General features: G+C 42.5%; 2 protein-coding genes across 2 annotated transcripts in view; one reads left to right on the forward strand and one right to left on the reverse strand.

The window, feature by feature from the left end:
* Window positions 1–14,889, forward strand: part of LOC124995890 — a 59,564-nt gene extending 44,675 nt beyond the window's left edge. Inside the window, exons 5-9 of the mRNA XM_047568633.1 lie at window positions 3,779–3,868; window positions 7,682–7,820; window positions 8,095–8,228; window positions 9,496–9,704; window positions 11,716–14,889. Coding sequence (XP_047424589.1) covers window positions 3,779–3,868; window positions 7,682–7,820; window positions 8,095–8,228; window positions 9,496–9,704; window positions 11,716–12,835 — 1,692 coding nt within the window. The 3' untranslated portion in view covers window positions 12,836–14,889. The remainder of the gene's footprint in view (window positions 1–3,778; window positions 3,869–7,681; window positions 7,821–8,094; window positions 8,229–9,495; window positions 9,705–11,715) is intronic.
* A 5,165-nt stretch (window positions 14,890–20,054) lies between these two features.
* On the reverse strand, window positions 20,055–24,454 carry LOC125024400 (GPI mannosyltransferase 1-like). Its single transcript, XM_047612132.1, is given in 9 exon segments — window positions 20,055–21,429; window positions 21,611–21,712; window positions 21,817–21,971; window positions 22,075–22,178; window positions 23,020–23,269; window positions 23,349–23,453; window positions 23,456–23,468; window positions 23,577–23,750; window positions 23,993–24,454. Coding segments are annotated over 9 exon segments (1,233 nt in total). The 5' UTR covers window positions 24,164–24,454; the 3' UTR covers window positions 20,055–21,270.
* Between the last annotated feature and the right edge of the window lie 180 nt (window positions 24,455–24,634).

The following is a 24,634-nucleotide window of genomic DNA, read 5'->3' on the forward strand; positions in this document are numbered from 1 at the left end:
GAGCCACTGATGCTTCCGTTAACGCGTTGGGTTTCTCAGTGGGGCGAATAAACAAAAGGCTAGATTGACCGTAGTGATGTGCTGCCTCCCGTTGCGTGACTCGTCCTGCGCCGGGGGCCTCACTGCAAACTGTGCAATAGTTGTTATGGTGATGGGATCCCGAAAGAGGGAAGAGACGGATATGCGCGCGCGTGTCTGGTGGGATTGCGTGCCTTTGTAGCGCGTTGCATGCTTAGGTGCCGTCTGTCTGTGTTTGACAGGTACAATATGGATGCTTGTATTTGCATATGTGTGTGTGTATGTGTGTGTGTGTAGGTACGGCTTTTAGGAAGATGATTCGAGGGGTACGTGTAATACAATAATGTAAATGTTTTGCAGGCCACGTATTTTGCATGCTCCCACCCAACCAAATGCAAACAAGTGGAAGAAAAATGTAGGTGCGAATGAGATGAAAAGTGAAAATGCGACGTGGATATTTGTAGCTAAGATCATCGCGTTCCTCAGCTTTGTAGAAATGCTAGAGGGAAAGTCCAGAGACTTTAATATTCACCAGTTACCACACTTCATCCCATAGGTTTTGAAATGATTCAGTCAGTCAGTCATATCTAAAACAAAAGTGAAAATACACTCTTGTTCTGTCTGTTCTGTGTGCCAGTGCTTCCACTGTGCTGCTGATAAACAGCACTTAGCACTATCGCTAATATAACCCGTATTATTGTAACCCGAGCATGTGTGCGAGCGATGCGGGTGTTGTTACCGGCGGCAGAAGGTGTCCGTGTTTGTCATGACCTCATCATCACGGCTCTCATCTCGCTGTGACAGCTAGACAGCAGGAAAACCGAAGAAACTCTGCTGAAACACCGAGACAAGGCTAAACCCCCACCGTCAACCTCCTCCACCTCCCTCTCTCTCTCTCTCTCACACCCACTCCTCCTCTTCCCCCCTTCCTCTCACATGCCTGCAGATCCAGAGAACATATATTTTATTTTTGGGCTCTGCGTGCAAAGCGCCTCTTAAGATTTGTAAGTCAAAGCTTTTAGTCTCCCAGGGGCGGTTATGGGAGCTGGGGGCGTCGTAGTTGCAGATATGTGGTGGAGCGGGCCAGCAGCAGGTGCCTGTTTCCATTACCTAAAGGCTTTAGTATGCAAGGAACTGAGGGAAATGTGAATGGGGAAAACATACCAAAACAACATGCAGCATAGTGTAGCCAATATCAGTCCAATATGTCTTTGTTTCTGTTTAGATGGTTGACTTCTTCTTCTTCTTCTTTTTTTTTTAATGAAAATAGAGTAATAGAAGGTTGCATAATATATTTTTCAGCTGGTATTTCGTTCTTTGTGTCTGTGAAATAAAATAAACAAGTGGCTGCTCTGTTACATAAATGATGGGAGTTCCTTCAATGGTCGTGGACATGAGAAAAACAAGTATTCATCTGCAGTGTATTTGCAAGACATTTCATTTACAAAAACCCAATTAGCTCAAAATCGACCTGGAGAGCACTCTCTCTTCTCTTTTTTTCCCCCGCGCACACTCTTTCAGGTCACAAGTCCGAGGCTTGTTTTTTTCCCAGAAGAATAAAAATGTCAAAGAAAATGGGTTGCAGAAATTTATCGTGGAATTTCAGTGGCTTGGAAGGGGAGCAGAGGAAAGGTGAACCGGCTAAATAAACCTAAATGAACCCAACATGTAAATTCTGGCCCTTTTTTTTATGGCCTCGTAGGATCTCGTAAAAAGCGCCAGAACACTCCTATATATTCACGACGTTTTCACGTCCACTTTTTTGGATAGTTTCTCCAAATGACAGATCAGTTGGTCGTTTGAGGGTTCTACGGGTTCCTCGCGCTTGTTGAACACAAGCTCCGTAACCGGACGATACATATTCAGCATAGTAAATCAAATTTTAATTAGACAAGCGTTATCGCAGCTTTGGACAGCATTACACAGCTGCGAGCTGTACTACCTGAAACACCCTATCCCCCCTTGGACAGATGGTTTTGATGCTGTAAAAATCCCAGAATGTCAAATTCCTGGTCTAAAAAACAGACATTTTCATATTTTCATTACACACGTGTTGGATTTGGTTTTCATAAATATACTGGATTTGGCTCTGAGGTGCGGTTACCAGATGCCTGTGCTGCCCCTGGATGTGCCCTCTGTATTAAGTATATTGAAAACTATGTTAACTTTCGTTGATCCATCAATGCCTTGTCTCTATTTCAAAAGCTTTTAAATTAACTGCGTGCCTTTCTGTGAAACGCGTAGGTAAAGATAATGTTTAATAAGAGCTGAATCAAGATCATAATCAGTCATTCCTCGGTGAATCATCATTTATTTTTTGTGCATTAGCACGAGCAGACTGTGCGTGTTGTGCCTCTCTGCTGGGCCCCGGTCCTTTAAATGCACCAGTTAAATGTCATCCTGCTTCCATATTGCTGTCTATATTCCAGATATCATATCATATTCTGTACACTTGCCTAAGACGAGGTTGCTCTGTCACAGTGTGACTTCAGCACCCTTGGGTTTTTAGGCGTGCACGTTGGGTGGTGCGAGCGGAGCTGTGCGCTGCTTGTGATGGTAATCAGATCACTGTTAGGAGAAGGGAGGGAAAGGAGGCATACACGGAGGAGAAGTGGGTACGAGTGCGACTTCAGAGGCCATAGGGATGTATACCATGTAAAATACACACACATACGCCAGGACAGCCCTGCGTAGTCTCGCTGTAAAATAGAGGTGACAGACTCTGGCAGCAGCAGTCACGCAAGTCAAGTAGCCTTGCAGTTGTCACGCTATCACAGCTGTGCGCACACACAAATACACTGGAAGACCTCTTCCCCTCTTCCACATCTCCTTCCTGTTCTTTTCTCCCTCCTGCTTTTTTTTCTCTCCCTCTCTCCCTCTCTCTGTCTCTCCATCCGTCCACCTCGCTCCCCCTCCCTCCCTCCCCATCCGACTGAAGCCAGTTATGTATTTACTTAAAATTTCATCTTTTCTCAATCAACACTTGTCTCCGTGAGCTCCGCTGGCCAAACATATTATTCCCCCTTGTGTGCAGGAGCATATGCGCAGTGAGGGTTAAAGTGCAGGAACGAGACTGTTTGTGTCTAGAGTTTCTCTGCGTTTAATCAGCGTGTTTGGTATCGCAAATCAAAGCACGTTAGCAGTCAAACAGACTTAATCATCAAAGTTTCTAGCTCATGAAATGCATAAATCCGAGAAGAGGCGTGTGTGTCGTCCACAAGTTAACTGCTTTAAAAAACACCACGAATCCATATTTCACTGGAAAATCCTTTAAAAATGAAGTGAATCAAAAGCAATAGTTTGTATTACAAATTAGGAATAAAAAAAAAGTTTTATGCGTTTATTTGGTGGACTCTGTGACATAACCATCTGTCTTTCATTCCTTTTCTCGAGTCGTATTATTCTTTCTTTTGTCCCCTTTTTTTATCGTTCTGTTTGCCGTTCTGAGAGTTATGGAGAGCATTATATAAATTGAACATTGCGCTGTAAAAATGTTGCCAGAACAAATCCTGGCATCATTTAGTCTCTAGCTTTTAAAAAATAATTATACAGTAATGACTGTAACCAGAGTTGGACCACATACGAAACCATTGGACATGTATCTTTGCTGGGTGCATGCTAAGTGTAAATTATACATCTAAAGTTAGCTTTGCACGGATAGAATAGATGTAGTTATACGTGTTTGTTCCTTTTAGGTTTATTCTTATGTCTTGAGTCATTTCTTATTTCTGTCTCTCTGTGTGTGTCTGTGTGTGTGTAGTCTTTGACAGGCTTTGCCTTGGTGGTGAGCAGTGATGGGATGGTTTTCTACGCTTCCTCAACCATTGTGGACTATCTAGGATTTCATCAGGTGAGTTGAACATCTAATTTATTTTTACCTTATTTGTACACAACTGCAGCATAAATGGTATAAATGTATAAATGGGAACAAACATGAATGCTAAACGCACGGGGCCAATCAGAGTTTCATACCAGTATACCAGAAATGCATAATCTTTTGTCACATTACGCAATGCTCCAAATATTACTCTGACCTTCTTGCTCTCACAGAGTTTCTGATAAACCCGTAAAAATAAACAAAATACACACACGCACACAAAAAAAGATGAGAAAACAGATAGCGCTTTTCTGTCTGTGGGTTTATGGGTAGTTGGAATGAGTGTCCTTTTTAATTTGGCAAAGCTGAAAGACTGTGAACATGACTGGACAGCTGACCTGGCTTTGTCCAACAGTAACGAAATCCAGCCTTTGTTCTAAGCTATGCTATGACGATCCAGCTCCACTGACACGTGGCACACACAAACATATCGCAAAATCAATTGTGCCATTTGCTTCAACGGTTTAAAGTATTCTCGCATACACAGTAAGAAAACATGTTTCCCTGTACGATGAAATTCATCCTTTGCCATCCACAATGAGTGCCTAACTATATAAAGTCTAAGCATAAAATACACAAATAATAGTTCAAATTAAAGGCAGTTTTCAGCAACAAATAACATGTTTTTATTTTGCAAAATATTAAACTATATTTAATAGATTTGCACAATTCCAGGTGATCATTTTCATTATCTATGCAGTTAATGTCACTATTCATGTCAGTTTGTCCACAGATGTTATTAAACAGCCTTTCTATCACATATGCACATTCAAGAATTCAGACCTAATCAGTCATTATTTAACATCCTTATTCCTATTTTTAGTGCGATCCACACTGTATGTTTTCCCTATCCGTCCTTTTCTGCTTCCTTTTCCTTCTCATCCTGCGGCTAATTGTCCCGAGTCAACACTCTCTCTTTCAATCTGCCTCCCTGCTGCCTGATAACTGTCTCTAGAGGCAACAGTGAACCCACTAAGTTACAGTCAAGAGACCACGAGAGGTGAAGACCTCCGTTTCACCCCAAGATACACTTTGTGGGTGTCTGCACACTTGTGTGTGTCTGTGGGCACTGATAAGTAACTTCCTTCCTCTCCAGCGGCCGTACCCAGCCAGTCATTAAATATAAATGATATCAACACTGGCTCGCCTGTCCTGTGATGCTGAAACCATTGCTCCCCTTCAAAACCATGAATAAAGTGCTTTTCACTGTTAAACTCTCGTCTACTCGCACACACACAACTTACTGACTCATCGGGGCAGAAATTCTGCCGCTACTACGCTCCCACTTGGCTTACAAGCAGACGGGGGCAGTAGCCCAGTGCCATGAAAAATCGACATGAAAACCAAAGTGGTCTGAGAGACCCTGCCACAGTATGTGCGAATGTGTTTGCGTGTCCGTGTTCCCATTTTATTGGGAAATGGAAAAGAAAATATGAAGTGAATTTGTACGTTCTATAAGTTTGTATTTTTTTGTCTTATTTTTCTTTCAAATGAAAACTATTTAATTAACAAAAAAATGGCATATTTCATGCTCTTTGATGTAATGTTTCAAATAAAATAAATGCCCTTTTCAGGATACAGAAAAGTTAGGACAAGGAAAAGTTCTGCAAGGATGTTAGCATTAGTTAAATGTCAATATTTTGATATACGCTGGGGGTCTTTATAATTTTTTAGGCCAGGAACCCCCAAACTGAGAGATTAAATAGGGACCAACTACCTACTATATGTGCATTACATAAACCTCAGCCTAGTGCTTTTAATAAATATACATTGTAATTATAATTTTGTATTCGGTATTTAGCTATTCAAATAATACAAATTTAAAGAAATTTAAATTTGTGGGAGAAAATTAAATAAAAAAATTTATAAAAAACGTTCAACCAATCAACCAAAGATTTTGCGGCCCCGCTGCAGTACCTCTGCAGACCCCCTAGGGGTCACGGACCCCCTGTTGAAGACCTATGATGTACGCCATTTGACTTTATTCTGCTTTTTAAATAGCTCAGGGTGAGCGATATTTTATGTTTGCTATAAAAACAGAGCTATGGAGAGTGGTCCGATCTGCTTTGACTGGTCAGCTCTCATCGCCTGAACTTGTGATGTTTATATTTGTCCAGAGAGTTAAGGCAGCATTGCTGCATTGTGAAGGGACACAATGGGAGGGAGGGGCATGAAAATTGCTACAAGCCCCCAGGTGCAGCATGAGTCATCAACATGAACTGAACATTTTGTGCAACGACTGAATCATGGTTTGATATAGTTTTGTGCATCCCAACAACTAGTTGTGGTTGTATTGACCTGAGTATTCGGCAACTCAGGTCAATACAACCACAACTAGTTGTTGGGATGCACAAAACTTGGCAGACGCAGACTGTAAGGCCTTGGCCCATTCATGACGCCAGCAATCCCACATGGCTATTTATAATTTGATTAATTCAAAAGTCTTTGCTTTACACGCTCAAGAGAAACAGAGGTGGTATTGACAGGAAACATGTTTGGCGTTGAACCAAAGCGTCCCAGCACGCAAAGCATTTTGTATGATAAGGTGATTTATAGCACACAGAGGAACAAAAATCACAGAAAAAATACTCACAGATTGACACGTTATATTTTAAAATGTTTTCTTAGCCATTCCCACATGTTCATTTCTCCCTAATGAGCCACTGGTTGTTTTTAAGTGACATACTTTGCCTGCAAGGCCCTGACAACATGTTGCATAATTTCACCCGCGATTGTAGTCAGAAAGACACTTATCCCTAATATACCACAAAAAAAAAAGAAAAGAAAAGAGAAGGCTTGACTAAGAGACACCACAAGAAAGCCCTGGAGAAGAGAAGAAAACCTCCACTGGCCTTTGATCCAATTTGTTACTGGGGCCGTTAGCCTTTGAAGGTCAGAGAAAATATCACTTATTCTCCATTTTTTCCTCCTCTTTTCCTCTCTGTGTTTTTTACGAGAAACATAAACAATAGTCACTCGATCCGTCTGTCTGCCTGACTGCCGGTAGGGAACCAAACCACAGGACGAATCGCTCGCCGAGAACGGTGGGAACAGATTGTGTTTTCGGAGGCAGGCGATCAAAAACCCTCGCGTGCCACCAGTGTGGAAATTATGGAGAGAGGGCAGGGAGGAGGGAGAGAGGGGAAGAGGAGAACGTTGAACATTTTAGCAAGGAATCTGTCATAGAATGACAGAAAGCAAAGCTATTGCTGGAAAAGAGAGAGGGAGCGAGAGAGAGAGACAGAGAGAGAGAGAGAGAGAGAGAGGCATGACGAGAGCGGGCTGGAACCCGACTCATTCTGTGCATGTGCGCGTGGGGAGGGTGAGCTGGGCTGGACTGCTGTTCGGGAGCCGGTGTCACGCGATGTTTGACAAACACAGCTGCCCTCGCTGGCCCTGCAGCTGCCCTTAAACTGTTACTGTACCGGGTAAACTCTGCTGCCTGTGTGTATGCACTGCAATACACAGTGTATATGTAAACGTACTGTATGTATCTATGACTTCCACTTACTTTGTGTTAGCACATCTCCGCAAACTCTCCTGAGGCAGAGTGAATCTATCTGAGTAGCAATGACAGGAAGTCCCTCTCCAACTCCCCCATCCCTCAAAAAAAAGAGAAAAAAAACAGCAGCTACCAGCTATAATGGATGGTGATATAAATACATAATCTCTTGGATGATGTGATAATAAAGCAAATATAAAAAAAAACATGAAGTATTCCTGACTGACAATGCACACATGTCTTCAGTAGATGTACTTGAACTAACCAGAGTCCACCCCCAACAGACTGACGTGATGCACCAGAATGTGTTTGACTACATCCACATAGACGACCGTCAGGAGTTCAGACGCCAGCTCCACTGGTCCATGTGTCCTCCACAGCACCAGGGGACTTCGGCACACCAGGATAACCCAGGAGGAACTGGTGGGTACCTCACTGGGGAGAGATCAGTGCGCCCGCAGTATGGCACACTGCTAGAAATCTGCAGACAAATGTGAAACATTTCATCACAACATCAACATTTTCCAATCACCATCGCTGTCAGTGTTTAATGGTTTGCTTTTAGTGCTCTTCTCCCTTCCTGACTGAGAATCCTTTTTTTTATTTTTTTTTATTTTTTTTTTAGACCTGACACACAAATTGCAGCTCAAAAATAAATGTTTCTTGTCCTCCTCCATCTGTCTCCGCTACATTGCAGGTGAGGACTTTGTAGTGAGCAGTCTGTTCCATTCTCCAGACGCGGGGGAAATCCCTCCTGAGCTCTCCTGCTTTCTCAACAGATGTTTCATAGCCAGAGTTCGATGCCTCTTGGACAGCACCTCTGGATTCTTGGTGAGCGGTCAGCTAAAATAAACACTCATTTAGTTTTCGATGCATTAAAGTTTACGCAAGACATAAAAACTGAGAATGGACAAACTGTAGCCCACTCACTGGGAGAAGACCCAGGCCAATAAAAAGTGTTCTGACCCCTTTGGGACTGCTAAACTTCATTTGTAATTGTAGTGTATATCACGGTTATTTCGAGTTGTATTGCAAGGAATTATAAAGTAATTGGGTGCATGGACACAAACAGCAGAATATGGCTGTTACTAGAGTGGTTTGGAAACCAGCAATGGAAAAGCTTGACAGAGCAACAAGAATATAGGTTTGGACCAGTTTTAGTTCATTTCATCAGGGTCAGTCAAGTTCACTGTCACCAAGTCCACTCTGGTTGCACTGATGTTGGCTGCAAACAGAAATTCTAGATGGTAATTTTCTGTCATATAATGGAAATACTGGTCGCCAAGCAGTGAGCAAATATCAGAAAGATGTTTTTCTCATCAGTGGATGTACTAACAGCGAGGACACAAGCATTCATGTATGTGTGTAATGCATAGCACCCATTCTGCTAGCAAATAAAAATGTCACACATATTCTTCTTGCTTAAAGAATAAAATCACTTGATGCATTAAACAGAATATACAGAATAAATGGATGCTACGCATGGTATTTCCATAGAGGTGTTTGAAACACTCCACCTAACTTCCAGCAAAGCCAAATATAGCTACACCCCCAATTATGCATAATGTAAAATGTGATATGGTTGAAACTGGTGAGTTATATAAAAATGTACCTACAGAACAGTTCTCGTGAACAGGGGACAGACAGGCTAAAAGTATGTTTTTATGCTCCAGGAGTTGATTCACTAAGCTGGTCAAAGTAACAAACATCTTGAAAGGTAAAACAAAAATATATCAAACAACTATGTTCAGTGCTAATTAGCAAATATTAGCATGCTAACATGCTAAACCAAGATGGTGACTTTCATAAACTACCTCAAGTTACCTACTAAATTAGATGTTCACAACTGCGACCGTGTCACTGATGTAAGCACTTGGCAGCAAGTAGTCTCATAAAAGTTTACGGCCTTGAAGAGTGATCAGTCTTACTGTATATAAACACTGATCCCTTCACTATAGAACAAGGGGTATGTTTCAAGGACCAAAGAATGACACTTTGAAGATGATGTTAGCTGCAAACGTAAAGCTGTGTATATAGACGCCAATTAAAACCATCGGATGTGTTCAAACCAGTAAGTCATTCTTCTCTTCTGCTCCAGACCATGCAGTTCCAGGGTCGGCTGAAGTTCCTCAACGGGCAAAAGAAGAAGTCGGCCTCTGGGGCGCTACTGCCTCCCCAGCTGGCTCTGTTTTGTGTAGCTGTGCCCCTCTTACTGCCCTCCATCACTGAGATGAAAATGAAGAACATGCTAATGCGGGGAAAGAGCAAGGGAGGAGCAGGAGGCATGATTTCTGCACTGGAACACGGGTAAGGATGGCTAAAACCTAGATGATGTAAATTCACACTGTTTTAATGAGGGGGATATGGAAAAAAAAGGTCAGGCTTTGTAACACAAACTTGAAGTTGAGGTTTGATGCATTTTGGCACCTTGTTATTGCCTCTAGGAAACAGATTTGCCATACCTCAAAGGTCAGAACAGGCCTCACCGACGATAACTAATGTATCAGCTCGTTATTGAGAAGGGGTGACCTGTTTTGTTTTGTTTTTTTGTTGCTGTTGTTGTAAAGTCCACATATACTGGAAAATGTACCTGCAAAAAAAAGGTAAAGAAAACATTCGAATTAGTGTAAGAGAGCTGTAAAAATATATGTGCATCAGTCCTCATGCCCGATTTTTTAGATTTATAAAATACCAACTTATTACCCAAGAACAGCTTCATAGACTCACAATAATTTATCCTGAGGCCGGGTTACCAACACAAACACAAGCCCTTTCCTCACCCAGTAAGCTGTGATACCAAACCAAACAAGTGGCTGGACGCCTTTACCTGTAGCCAATTAGGAGCAAATATATGTCACAGCTTGGATAAGCCCTCTGTGATTCATGCATCATTAATACGTTTGGGAGGCCAAGAGTTGAGCTGTAGTCAGCAGGCAAGTTCTTTCTAAATTATCCCAGGCAACATGTTGCGTAATATAACAAAATTCCAATTAGTTTTAACAGGACAGCAGGTTTTGGATCGGAGAGTCGCTCGTAGGGTTGAGGTTCACATACAGGGTACGCTGCACATGGCATCTGGGCCCAGTTCCACAAAGACAAGGCTTATATAAAACTAATAATTGGTTATAAATTAACTGGTCGTACAAAGCTGTCCAGTTCTTGGCTAAAGCCAAACTAGACTGCTTGGAATGGGATAAAGTAACCCTAAAAAACCCAACTGACAGGGAAACTGCACCACAGTATAAACACACAACATGAAAACCAACATTGTTTGTCACTTTGCGCCACTCCTCACCAGGAGTCATTAATTGTTAATTGTTACATGGGTCTTAGTTCAGAGGTAACCTGAGGTGCAGTGTTTGTTTTTGTTTTCTTCCTATCTCTGATTGTCATGTCTGATTGTAGATCTCTGAAGCTTTCAGCTGATATCGAGGTAGTTATCAGGTTGAGGGAGGAGAACGAATTGACAGAAAGGCAAAGTGGAAGAAATTTACTCTAGAAACAGGCATTTGCAGTCCAAACCCACACAGGGCCAGAACAGTGCCTTATACTACATTTATAGGCATGTACTTGGATTTCCTTGAGGGAAATTCTGTTAAAGGCTGAATTAAATTAAAAATATTTATGGGTGATAAATGTTTCTGAGGTGTTTGTCAAGTCAATTTTAACCAGTTGCTAATAACTGACAACATTAATTTTATTTCAACATGTAAAATATAGGGTTTTAAAGGATTTTAAAACATTTAAATCCTTCCTGGTGTTAGTCTCCGTCTACCTGTTAATTAAATATATGATATGACTAAAAACCTCATTAGGGGTCTGCTAACCCTCACCCTCACCCTAACCCTAGCCCTACGAAACACAAGATTCTCAGAAAGCCAAAACATGTTTTCCTCCAGTTTGTGAAAATGAAGAGGTGCTGCCTTTAAACTTGCGGTCATTGATCTTTGGGCTCTGGATGTTGACTCTGTTCTCAATTTTAAGATGAGACTCGTCCCGGAAAAGATGAGTCACTTTTGGAAAGAGTCTTTCATGGACTGAAGTGAACCAAACTTAGATATTTACTCTTTGAGTCACTCCTTTGAAAGAAAGAAAGAAAGAAAGAAAGAAAGAAAGAAAGAAAGAAAAAACAAAAAAACATTCAGTATGTGGACATTCCCAGATGAGTTCATGGGCGTTCACACAAAGTATTTTAGGAGAATACCTCTTCTGGAACGTTGTTTTGATTCCCCGTTTCATGAATAATGATCTCAATTTTCTTTTTGTTATCCCTCTCTTCTCCCCACCCCTCTTGTCATGCTATCCCTCTCGCCGACAGTGAGCGTGGGGAACACCTCCGGAGGCACTCCTTCAGTGGAGGAATGGGTGACGTCGCAGACCCTCTCCTCCTCTCCTGTTCCACTCCTGGCGCTGGCCAGCGAGGTCACCACACCCCCTGGACACCGCTCTCCAAAGACAACCTCAAGTATCGTCCTGACGGTTACTATAACCAAGAGGAACCTCTCAACTACTGCAAAACCTCAGCGGGTCCTCTTAAAGGTCTCAGCCCGGGCATGGGTGGTGGCTGGCCTCTGCGGCAGAACTCAGGTGCCCACAGATTGGGTCAGGGTGTGGGCTACATCCCCTCTAACCGCATGAACAAAAGTGGTCAGTACGGGAAGCCATACCGCCTTTCCCCAAATTGTCACAACGGCAGAGGCGGCGAGGTGTTCGTCCCCAAGCTCTACGGGAACGGCCAAATCCCCACAGACCCGGACGCCTACTGTATAGATCTGGTGAAGAGCGAGAACGGCTACAGAGAATGCTTCGACGGCCACCTGATGCCCGAGATGCCGCCCATCAAGGTAGAGCATGACTCGGACTCGGAAAATGGCTGCGACGCGTACGGGCGACCCTGGGCCATCGACCGCCGCTACGGCAACGGGGTATACGACCACAGCACCGGCCTGCAGCTCAAATCAGAGTCCGATTATTATGACCCACAATATTCACCCTGTCAGAGAGGGAAGGCAGGGATCAGCCCACCATACAACAACGGCAACTATCACAACTATCAGAACAGCGGCAACACGGCGCGGCTGTTGAAGTGCGACAAAGACTTGGGCAACAACACTGACTCCAACCAGTTCAGTCCTCACAGACTCTCTCACTCGGACTCTCTATGCAGCAACCAAACAATCAACCTCGTGGACTCTCACATCTACTCACAGGACCCTCACAAGGCCTACATGCACCAGGACTACAGCAAGCACGGCACTTACGAGTTCAAAGGGCACGGCCTGGTCCACTCGATCAAGCGGGAGCCCATGGACTCTCCGCCGTGGTCTGAGAGCGGCCATGACATGAACCAGTCCATGATGGTTGGTCCAAGGAACGTTATGCCGTGTGTGATGAGCACAGGCCACCAAAAGTCCAGCCCCTACATTTATATGCCATAAAAGTGACTGATGCTACACATAAGCACAATGCAGATTTGTACCAGCACCCCAGCGCTCCCTCACACCTCACATACAATCAGTTTGCATTAAAGTACTTATCATTTTCAGATAAATGCACCAGCATTACAAAAAAAAATCAAAAATAAATAAAAAAAATTAAAGTTTTATGATTACGAGGATTCCCAGGGTGTCGGGTGCTTCTTCCATTTGCCGAAGAGGTCGCAGACAAGGCTCAGGTTCTAGTGACAATCAGAAATAATATTTTCAGTCCAGTTTATGGTTTAGATGAGTTTGTTTTTAACGAGTATATTTTGTAGTTGGTTCCGAGCACTTTTGGATTTAGTGACAATGAGACAAATGATGTCTAGACACACGGTTTTATTTTGTTTGTATATGTTGTGCACACCTGGCTTTTGTGGGAGAAACAAAGATTTTGCTGTAAAAAAAAAAAAAAAAAAAAGGAAGAAAAAGAAAAAAAAGAAAAGAAAAGAAAAAAAGATGTTTGTTTGTGTACACAGGAGATGACTTATAGCTGGACCTATTCATGTGAGCTGGCCGACGTTGAGAATATGCAATGTAGTGACAGTCAAAACAACTGAAAGAATAGCCAGTGGTTTTGCATGTTTTAGTGCTTTAACTAAACATAGCTTTGTCATGACTGCCTCTAGTGATATATGAATGGAAACTGCTGATTTCTACACATTATAGAATTGTGTTATATCATTTGCTGAGACTTGAAATGTACTTTTATCCACTGCAGGCAAAAAAAAAAAAAAAAAAAAAAAAAAAAAAATCAACATATTTGATTCAAGTCACATCTTTGTCGCAAGATAATATATTAGTGCTTCAAACAAGACACTCATTGTTCATGCGTACAAGGACACATTCACAACATGGTCCCAACTTGCTGCAGAATAGTTTTTCGAAAACTTCATAGCAGAATAAAGTATATTTGCAGTTAATGGACCAAAACATGTAAAACTACTGGTTGGGCCAAAGCTTTTTATGTACATTTCTTTTTCATACTACAGACAGCCTATTTACATAGATGTGGGCAGGACATGGAGGGGGCACAGTGAGTAGGGTAACCTGCAACCACAAAGCTGTGGCATGTGTCACTCAGCACCTCCATGTGATGAAAGGAAGTCTAAAGGTAGGTCAGTTCAAATGAGGTGAAAAGTGACAATAGTCCTTAAAATTGCAGTGACTATATTGATTATCAGTTGAAGGATTTGTTCAAACAAGTTGGAAGTTGTTAGTTTGAAGTAAAAAAAAAATAATAATAATAATTTTTCTAAAAACTTGATTCTTCTGTTGATGTCCACGATAAATTCCTAATGTTGAGTCAAAGCTAACATTGTACAGTTTAGATTACTCTTCATGACAAGACCAGCATTTCAGCTCAGTACTACGGCATCACGTCTAGCTGTAGATATGACAGTGAGCTCTTTTCAAATGGATATACACTTTTCATGTCGTCTTTTCAGTCAAAAACAATGGATATCATCCTCACATCAGTATTTTCTTTCTTTTGCACAAACGAATTTAAAAGCACCAAAATTGATTCAATGTCAGTCTCAGTTCTGTGAAGCTACCGAAGTAGTTTCTAAGTTGCACTACTGGGAGTAGTTCAGTTGAAGTTCAGCCTACCCAGACAGGTTTTTAGAGTCGACACGCACAACTGTTCTTGGTGTCACTGTTTTGGATTTGTCTTTTTCCCTTTGTGTGTGTTCATTTCAATAAGTGTTTGATGATTTGTATTTATTGTAAAAGGCAAAAGTGTATAATTTAAAGACTACAGTTTTGAAGGCTTTTCTGTTTTACTAACGTAAATATGGCTTTTGTTTCTTGCTATCTTTTGGATAAGTGTTAAAAAAGACTGTCATACTTGTCTCGGACAAGGTAGCTGCAAGGTAGCGAACACAGTGTGTGCATATATATATCTATGTATATACACATATATACATATATATATGCATATGTCTTCCAATGTTTCTACTTGTTTTTGCAAATGGGACTTATCTATTAAAAGATCATTCTTTATATGGAAAAAATCTGGGTGAAGTGTTTTTCTTTTGCTTTTAGTGAGATAATAAATGAGGCAGCAAATTACTACCAGATTTGCGGGCAAGTAAAATAACACGGCTGTCCGGACTATATGATCTTCTGCAAAAGCTTCTACTGCACAACGTCGACTATCACATGCATCCAACCACTGACTGTGAAATCCTGTACAACATGATCATTCTATTAAACGAATGGTTTCCTACTCTCATATCTAGAATGAAGAATGGCCTAATTCTATTGTTCGGTTAACATCCTTGCCTCTTTAGTATCTTTTGAATTTTTCACATATACCAAATGTGGTCTCATCCTTCAGATTTGTGTCTCTATTAATAATAAATATTCAGCAGAACAGGATACAGAGTATCTCTAGCCACATTCCCAGTATGATTAATGTGCTGCAAAGTTGGCATGACAGCTCCTTCACACGATCTGGGAAACCGAACACCCACCCCTCACCACTGTCTGGGACAAGGACCAGGGCAACTGGAAGGTAGAGGACAGAAAACGAGGCAGGGGATGAGACGAGAAAGAGATGTAACTTAAAAGCTGTGGTTAGAGCCTGATACTCGGGGGACTCCCGGGAGAGCTGGACTTTTGTCCTTCTACTCGCCAGTTAATTTGCTCATCTTGTGCAGTGAACGTTCACCATCATTAAATAGAATTAAAGAGGGGTTTTTATTGACCCAGTGAGGAGTGTTTGCTAATGCTCATATTACGCCCTTCTGCACCTCAATTGGCCTTGCAGTGACTGTACTGTGTACAGTGTCTCAGGCGTGTGCTTAATCACCTTAACCAGTAAAGGGCCTTGTTGAAGAGGCTTGATATGACCACTTTTAAGCTGCAGGGGCTAGCCATGTGGCACCCGTTGCCGTTTGCTTTTCAATGAAATGAGTTCTGTCAAGCGTCTCCCCTTTTTTGTTGCAGCACGTGAGCATGAATGGATGAGAATGGGGATTAGCCAAAGCTTAGCTCACAGCATATGATTTCTGTTTTGTTTTTCCAGAAGCTAGTCGGGTCAAGCTAATGCTGTTTGCGTGTTTTAGAACTGGCCTGGTGTAGGACATTTCCAGGTCGAGGCCTAGTTATTTATAATTTTGGTCTCTTAAGTGTTAACCAGGTGTGTTCTCCAACGAGAATCTCTAATCTTGTAATGGCATGTGGTAGAATTCGTTGGCCTTTGTGTTTCTGTAGTGCTCTTTAAAGTCGAGGACATTTTGGGGCGAGCTGGCGAGCGGTATTATGTGTGTACATCAGCAATTACAGGTGCTCTGTGTGTGTGGCCTCTAGTGTGGGGACGTTGGCCCAGTTTTGGTGACTTTTGGTGGTTGGTTTTGATGTTACTACGTTGATGAAACTCTGTGTGGTGCGGTTCTTTCCATTTACACTCGTCTGTCTGCTTCGGTGTTGAGCTGCATGTGTGACCATTAGAGGCTGTGGGAATATTTGGTGCCAACATTTAAGGCAGTTGATGTAAGTAATACATTTGGTTTGTGGTTGTTGTGCTCTACATCGTGTGGGTCCTGCTACATGTTCAGTATTTGGTATTGAAATGTCGTGTAGAGGCTACCGTTCTCTCAGCTATTGGAAGATCAGGTATGACCGCTGAGGGACCTCAACACTTCTTTGTCATCTTCATTGACAAATGTCAGCTTGAAGGTAAAATGGTATTTTAGAGTTTGTCATTTCCTTTAAAATTGTACAAGATAGTTGGGAACTCATCCTCCACTGATAGTGTGTACTAATTTTGCATGCGCTTAAGCGCTTTCATGAACTCTTATGTCCCTCCTCGTATCGCTCTGTCGCTAGTGGCACTTACAGACTTTAGATGTCATCTCGCCTGGCCGGGATGTTGGAGCAGGCCGATCAGAGCACACTGGTCTTTTCAGGATGGCTCTGCTAAGAACAAAGGAACAGAATTAAAATGAGGAAAATGTCTGAGCTTATAACCACACCGGAAACAGTACTTAGCTATTTGGCACACTGGCTAATATGTGAAATGTCTTTGCCTTGCCATCTCGCTGTGTGATGATGAGATACTTGCTTGGATACCTTGAAAAGGAGACAAATCAGTTTTTGTCTGATGAACCCGTCAGGATGGGCGTGACTGAGGGTATAAAGGAACTAGTCTCACTCCCTGATTACCAGCTATAGTATCGTCATTCCCCCCTCTAATCCTGTCCAGAAGCTTCTGTTTGTTTCTCTGCGGTTAGAGTAAAGCTTATAGGGAATTATGGGATGCACAGGGATCACTTAGTGCAGGGATTTTACCTATTAGGATGATTGTCAGTGACCACAAGCAGTATGTGTACGTTGTCGGTGCTTGTAGGTCAAGTACACACCCAGGTGGCGACGTCTTATTTGTCGGTTTTACGTCACACAGTCACGCTTCTGTTGACAGAAAAAGCTGAATGAACTAAATGAAATTTATGACTCGGCATCAAAGCACCAACAACTCGGCGTGCGCTTCTCCATGCTGGCTTAGTGTACGTGTAACTGCGTGGAAGTTTATCTCTAATAAACTTTTATAATAACCGCACAAGTGCTGGCAACCTCCAAGTACTTCATTTTAAAATAAACTTCCCATAAAACCCAGTAATTCCTCTTGACTTAAACCTTGCATGATCAAATCAAAGATCCTTCTTCCTCCTTCTGTTGCAATCCAAAAAAGGAAACACTATGTTCTTTCATGCATATGCGGTATTTCACTCATTTTGCTCCATTCATATGCAGCGGTCCTAAACAGACCTGCAATAAAACATGTGCTGCTAAATTAATGAGGTGTATTACTTTGTAGCTGGCAAGGAGCACGCGGGGAATGGCAAAAGCCGAATGACGTTCATAACTCATCCTGTGTCGTACAATAACAGTATCTTAATTGTGCTGGAAGTGAAAAACCTGTTTACAGGAACTTAGGTTTTCTATAAAGGAACCTTATTGGTGGCTGACGTACAGAGGGAAGTGCATCAGTAGTTTCTGTTTTGCCAACAAAAGTTGCACTCAAACTGTGCGCACTAAATTATAAATGGAATAGACTGAGCGTAGTGTTATAAATACTCACAACAAAGGAGAAGCTATTTTCCAGTGTCTGTACATGAATAACAAATGTAACTGTGTCTCAGTTACACACCACACACGCACGCACAGGGCTCCCTTTATAATTAGTAGCAACTAACTAATGCAAAGCCGTGTGTAATATCGCTCTCTCGCATTTCCCTGAAGGAGCACTTTTGCTTTTGTCTCACTGTAGTTTCATGACTGATGCTGTGACAATGAGAGGTGGGGTGGGGGTGGGGGGAGGGTTGGACTGGAGGCCGACTTTAAATGTTTAATACTCGTTAGCATGCACGCAACCCTCCATCACGCCATCTGCATGACACTTGCAGGAAGGGGAAAGGGTGAGACTGACGGAGAGGAAAGAGACGGAGACGTGGAGGGAGAGACGAAACCTAGAGGTGCTGCTCAAGAAAAAGGGGGGGGGGGGGCAAAGCCAGTGAAGAAAGAGCACATCCAATCAAGGGAAAGGAGTGGCCGCTCAGGGCAACTGTAGTGTAAGCAGAGTGTTTGATGCTTGTTGACAGCTGTATCTGTGAGGCACGATGCGTGCTGTGTGTGTGTGTGTGTGTTTGTGTGTTTGTGTGCGGCACAAGACCTATAATCCTATACCATGCAAGGTTGCGTGACCGTTCATACCCCACTCTTTGCTGCTCCGCACACCATTTGCCCTAATTGGTCACACCCACTCTTTTTCTGTGTGCCCTTTTTTTTTCCCACACACGCGAGTACGCGCACTCGTTCCCTGGCAGATGCACCAAACGCACACACGCAGACACAACAATCATCCTCCTCTCTGCCCACAACCCCCGGTGACAGCGAGGGGGGAATCCTTGAGGGTATGTCGCAAAACACGCATGTGCATATGCGTGCACATTAACATGCACTTATAGACATACCCTATTAAGCATATGGAAGACGGTCACGCAAGCCTCCCCCCGCCCCTCCCACGGACTCGCACACGTACACAACCTTCCTGAGCACAATTAGCGAGGGCGCACTAAACAAAGCACCTTGTCTCGCTTTGCTTTTCATCTAGAAATGTGGTTTGCTGAGCTTTTAAAGACACTCGCATCCCTGCAATTGTGTCATGTACTTCTTCACCGAGATGTGTCACAGTTTAAATCTGTGTTTTATTTAACACTATTAACGGTTTCAGTGCTTTTGTGGGTTTTTAGTTAATTTCTTTTAGATAATTATCTGAGTCATATTTGATCACGATGGCTAAAGTAAAATTAGAGGGTTTTTCCATGTCTTTCCAAGTTGTCGGTAACAACTCTAATGTAATCTCAGTTTAGAACAACCGCTCTCGAGCATTAAAATGAGGAAACGACGTGCAACGCTGCTTTCCAGTCCTGAGAGTTGAAAACCGAACGGGCGAGTGTGTTGGCATTCGGTGGGATGCAGTGTTCAGATGTAATGCTTTATGTATGTGCCCAGGGGCAACTAGCCAGTTGAAAGGTTACAGAGTGCATCGTGGTGATTCATGAAGTAGATATGCAGGCTGCAGCTGACCGTGAGTCATGCACACATGCATGCACACAAGCTTTTTCAGCTCGCACACAGAAAAGCATTTGGACAAATGTTTTTAGCAAAGCCACTAATTCAAACCTAATGACCGTGTATGTGTTTACTATGTACGTGTAATTATTACGCACCGTCCATCCCATGGGGACAAGACCATCAAACGTTCTCAGAATTAAAGCAAAGGCCCTAATACTTTCCATGTGAGATTAGGAAGGGGGGGGGGGGGGGGGGGGGGGTACAGTGAGATTAGCGAGCCTCTGCCAGCGCTGTTTGTTTTGGGTTGTGTTCATACTACAGATGATTGTTTAATCTGGAAGGGTTATGCAAGGATAGATGCTCCAGCTGTCTCTTTTGCTGGCAAATGCTTCAGCCTACTGGCCACAGCTGCACATTGCGGCTGAAGGAGATTATTTTATTCATTACCGAAGCTGATGAGTGATGAGTTGCCGACATATAAAAACTCCAACATGTCCTTCATTTTTTTTAAGTTCTAAAACTTGGACCACGTCTTCAGCAGAGGAGGATACATTTGTTGAATTTCTGACAAACTCTACTGGGGAAAAACAAAGTCTGATTTCCATTTCCATTCAATTTATTCAAGAGTTGTGTACACATATTTGACAGATTTTTCCATGTTCCTACAAACCAAGAAAGCATCTCCAGTTTTAACTTTGTAATGTCCCATCTTCGCGGTGTATACAAATCCCTGCCACAGGTGCTGGAACTGAGGGCCAACATTAATGTCAACATGAAAGTGAGACAGTGTGTGGCTGCGTGATTCTTAGCTTCACACAACAACACCACAATTATTTCTCCCTCAGTCTTTGTTCTAGAGATATTCAGACTGTATTAGCTGGTATTTGCAAGTGATCAGATATATACAGATATTTGTGTACAGATATCTGCGTGATAATGATAGGTGGTAATGACGTGGGTGTTGTAACTACATGGCAACACAGCCTGCCCCGAAAAGCTGCCAAATGGATGACCACTGACTCCTCAATGTTTTCCCCTACTTTGATAGTTGCAGTACTGGTTCTTCTCAGCTCACCCCCATCACTTGGTTTTTTCGTCCCCATAGTGCCATACTGCCAAGCGTCCAGACTGAATCAGATCTATAGAAAATCAATTAGAATCACATTTCCCACCACATCTGAACCAATTTGCAAAAAAACCCATTACTTGTGTGTGTGTGTTTTTTTTTTTTTTCTCCCGTCCAGACGTTCTTAAACAAAATCTGGACACAATCTGGATATGCCAAACAAGGCCAAAGTGCTTCCCATGAACATGAGGAGAAAATGAAAAACGAAAACAACCTGAAGGGTGTGTTAAATACTTGGGCACGGAGTTGTTTGTTCAGACTGTGGGGGAACTTCGTGTGATCTCTGATCTACAGCAGGTATTTTGAACTTGACAGTTAATTGGAAACATCTGCTTGGTCGTGTGACTTGGTTAAATTTTTCACTCTAAGGGAAGCAGCGCTCTGTGGGCTTCCTGCCCAGTGTCAGTCAGCGCGGATTTAAGGGTTTTGCAATGGCACGCCACGATTTACCATGGCACCGTATGACCATTCTTTGGTCAAATAATTTAGGTTACACATGAAAGGAAGGCTCGGGACTGAAATGTAACAGTATGCACATCCACACCCGTGGTATCCACAGTGCAGAGTTTGCAGGAACATCCTTCAGTTCCAGGCTGCACCTTTTTCTGCATGTTTTCCCATTGCTTCCTGTCTCTCTCCACTAATAACTATCAAAGGCAAAAAAAAGGCCAACTACTTGACTTTAGAGTTATTCAGCCTTTGGTCTCTGCGATGGTTTGTAATGAGCTATAATCTGAATCAAGATGAAGCAGTTGATGACCAAGAAAAGCAATCCAGCGAGCCAGATCAACAAGAAGGTGTCGTAGCCTTCAAACTCCAGGAAGTAGGCTGGACCCAACCAGACGCCCTGTTAGAGGAGAGAAAACATAACACTTTTTTATAAAATGGTGAAATTTAGTTTATCCAAAACACTGCAAACCAACGTCAGTCTCTGATGTAACTTCAAGGGGTTATTTTACGCGATTAATAATAATAGTTTTGCTGAAGTCGAAATTAATTGCAGCTGAAAGCATACAAAACTGAATTACCTGTCCAGCAAACCAGAGGAGCAGCAACCCCAACCCCTGTTTCACTGACAGACTCAGGTGAGGGATGACCAGAGGAAGGAGGCACAGGTACCACAAGAAGTACTTAAAAGGGACGACAAGCAACATTGTTCATTTTCGGTGTGAGCCGTGTCAGCAAATTCACAATCTACAATTCATCTGATGTCTGTTGGTGGTGACTTGAGTACCTGTGAAGTGCAGACTTTGTTGAAGGAGACAAATATGGCTGTTTGGAGGAAACAGGCGAAGGCCAGGTCACGGTGAAAGGCCCACGACGCCACCATCAACAGGATGAGCTGAGGCAGGAATGCTGCCAGCCCGAGCCCAGGGCTCCACCTGCTGTCTGCAAGAAAAAAAAAGACAGGAGAACAGAGTCAGGTCGAGAAAGCTGCATCACCCTTCTCTTGATTAGCGGAAAAAGGGAGATAAAAATACCCAAAGCTGACCTGCAGTAAGGTAGAGCATGTAGAAATATGGAGAGAAGTTGTGTCTGATGTCCCTTCTGGTCAGATGGTACAAGTAGGTTTCATGAAGAAACTGCCAGTCGTACCTGAATTTAGAGGAAAGGGGTCACATGGTGATGAATGATGATGTAGGCTAACAACTGTTCAAACTAAGAAACTTAAAGCATTTTGCTTAATTGTGATAAATTAGAAATTAAGTATTATTTGTGACATCTGATTATTAGCCAGTCATACCACCTGCAGTAAACTCTAACTCCTGGTACCTGTCCAAGGGCTTCAAAAAATGGTGGTAAGCACAGGGTGCTGGACGTATAATTTTTTTTTGGTGTAAGTGTACATGCTCCGCTTTACTGACAGGGAACTGATGGTATTATATTCACATATACTCTCTTCAAAGTCACCAGACTACACTGACAAACAGTAATTTTGCAGGTCTACAGCAACATCAATAGGTTAATTTAATTGTGTTATTATTTGATTTTGGTTAGTGTTAGTTTGGATTTGCATTAATGCATCATAGATAGGTCACAAATTGGTAGACTAGTAGCATCCTCTGTGAGGTTGGTTTGTTTGTTTGCTCTGAATAGAACAAAAAGCGAGTTCAGTTCTTCATTGAAAAAGTGTGTCTGGCAGTATTGTAAAGTCATGATAATAAACACAACGCAGCACGTACTTGATCTGATATCTTCTTTTTTTTGAAGGTGACTTTTGTTTATGTGGCTAAAATACTAATTAATTACTACTACTAAAATAATCTTGCTGTCGACCCCACAGCCCCAGCAGTTCATTGTTTGTTCAATGCCACCATCTTCTGTCAGGAACTAAAAATGAGTAGCTCATATAACCCCTCGTTCAAGAAACAGATAGTGGAAGCTGACATCTCTGTGTTTTTCAGTTCAGTTTGTCATTTTTTTGTGCTCATCTCACATGTGATAGAAGAGTCCTGTGAGCGTACAGAAAACTCCTCCAGCCACAGTCGCAAAGAGGAGCAGCTCTCGGTTGATGAAACTTCCAATAAAAACGATGAACTTCTTCCACATCCGACTCTCCTTGTCTTTCTCCGCCCTAGTCGGTATCGTGCGCAGACTCAGAGCAATGGGTAGAGCGTATGTAATAGGGTAGATCTTCATATGAACCGACAAGCCATAGAGTGCTGCTGCACACATCAGACGCCGGCCTAGAAGTCAAAAAATAAAAAATGCATTAACACATAACATATTATTTACAATATAATCATCATTTAACCAAACCATTACCTTCCATGCAGAGTAATGTTCCCAGCACCAGGGCTGAAAGGATTGACTCTGCATTCCCTCGGCTGGATACTCCCATCGGCAGAGGGTTGAGAAGCCACAGAGAGAGACGCGGCGTGCAGTCTGAACATACGTAAACACAACTTTATTCTGAATCACTACCGTCATGTAACCCCCCCACTTGAAACCTTATAACAAATAAAGAAAAAATGTGGTGGAAGACGGACAAACCTCGGAGCCGAGACCTCGCAGGCAGAGGATTCTGTAGATGAGCAGCCCCGACAGCACATCACACACAATGAAGAGGATCTTGCCAAACGCCGGGCTGAGGTGGATGTTGGGTGTCAAGAGCCAGGCCAGAAGAGGAGTGTAGCGGTATGTGGACCTGTTGTATGGAGACTCACCCTGTGCAAAAGGTTCCCACAAGACATCACATGAGCTCAGATGTATCATACAACCAAGAGCACAAGAGAAACAATCAGATTTACTTATGTAAACATAATTAATTGCAACAGTCCTGCAAATGTCACTCGTTAAAACTACAAAAAAATAATTATTACTCACCATGGGAAAAGATCCCTGTCATTGTTATCATATTACTTTATTACACTCTTTAGCTTTAGCACACTTTAGCACACTCTTCTTACCTGAGTAATGAACCTTGCTGCATCTGTGAACACATGGTAGTCAATATCCGTGTACTTCACAACCATGGTTTTATCCTGGTAGTCCCCATAAGCGACCAAAGCCAGCCGTATGAGGAAGGAGGCCGCGAATAGGACATGCTTTTCTGAGAGCTTGGTTATTAGCCTCTCCATCTCTAACCATGTTGGTAAACCGGATCAGCAGGTAGCAATAAGAGCCAGGTGAGCTAGTCTGAGTTGGAATACGTTAGCCAAGCTATTCGTGTCTCCTCGTCATCTCTCCTTAAATAAACGGAAGCTTGCGGTAATATTGCCAAGATGTGTTGCTAACTTATTTTTTTACAGAAGCCGTTTCAAAATATAGAAGTTTCAAATGCGATAACACGGAAGTTATCCGGAAGTGCTTCTCCAACACTATTTCCTTCTTTTTTCTTTTTAAATGTCCACCCAGCGCTGTTCGCTCAGAAGCGCATTAGCACCACCTACTGTTTTGGAGGGAGACGTTCAGTTCGAGGGAAATGATTTATAACATTCCGTTTTATTTAGTTTTATTCTAAGTAATAACATTAAATAAATAAATAAATGAAAGCTTGTTTAAATATTGCTCTTGACCTTTATTTTTATTTATTTTATTTCTTTAAGTCT

This window comes from Mugil cephalus, chromosome 18 (genome assembly GCF_022458985.1).
Source record: "Mugil cephalus isolate CIBA_MC_2020 chromosome 18, CIBA_Mcephalus_1.1, whole genome shotgun sequence".
Classification (NCBI taxonomy): domain Eukaryota; kingdom Metazoa; phylum Chordata; class Actinopteri; order Mugiliformes; family Mugilidae; genus Mugil; species Mugil cephalus.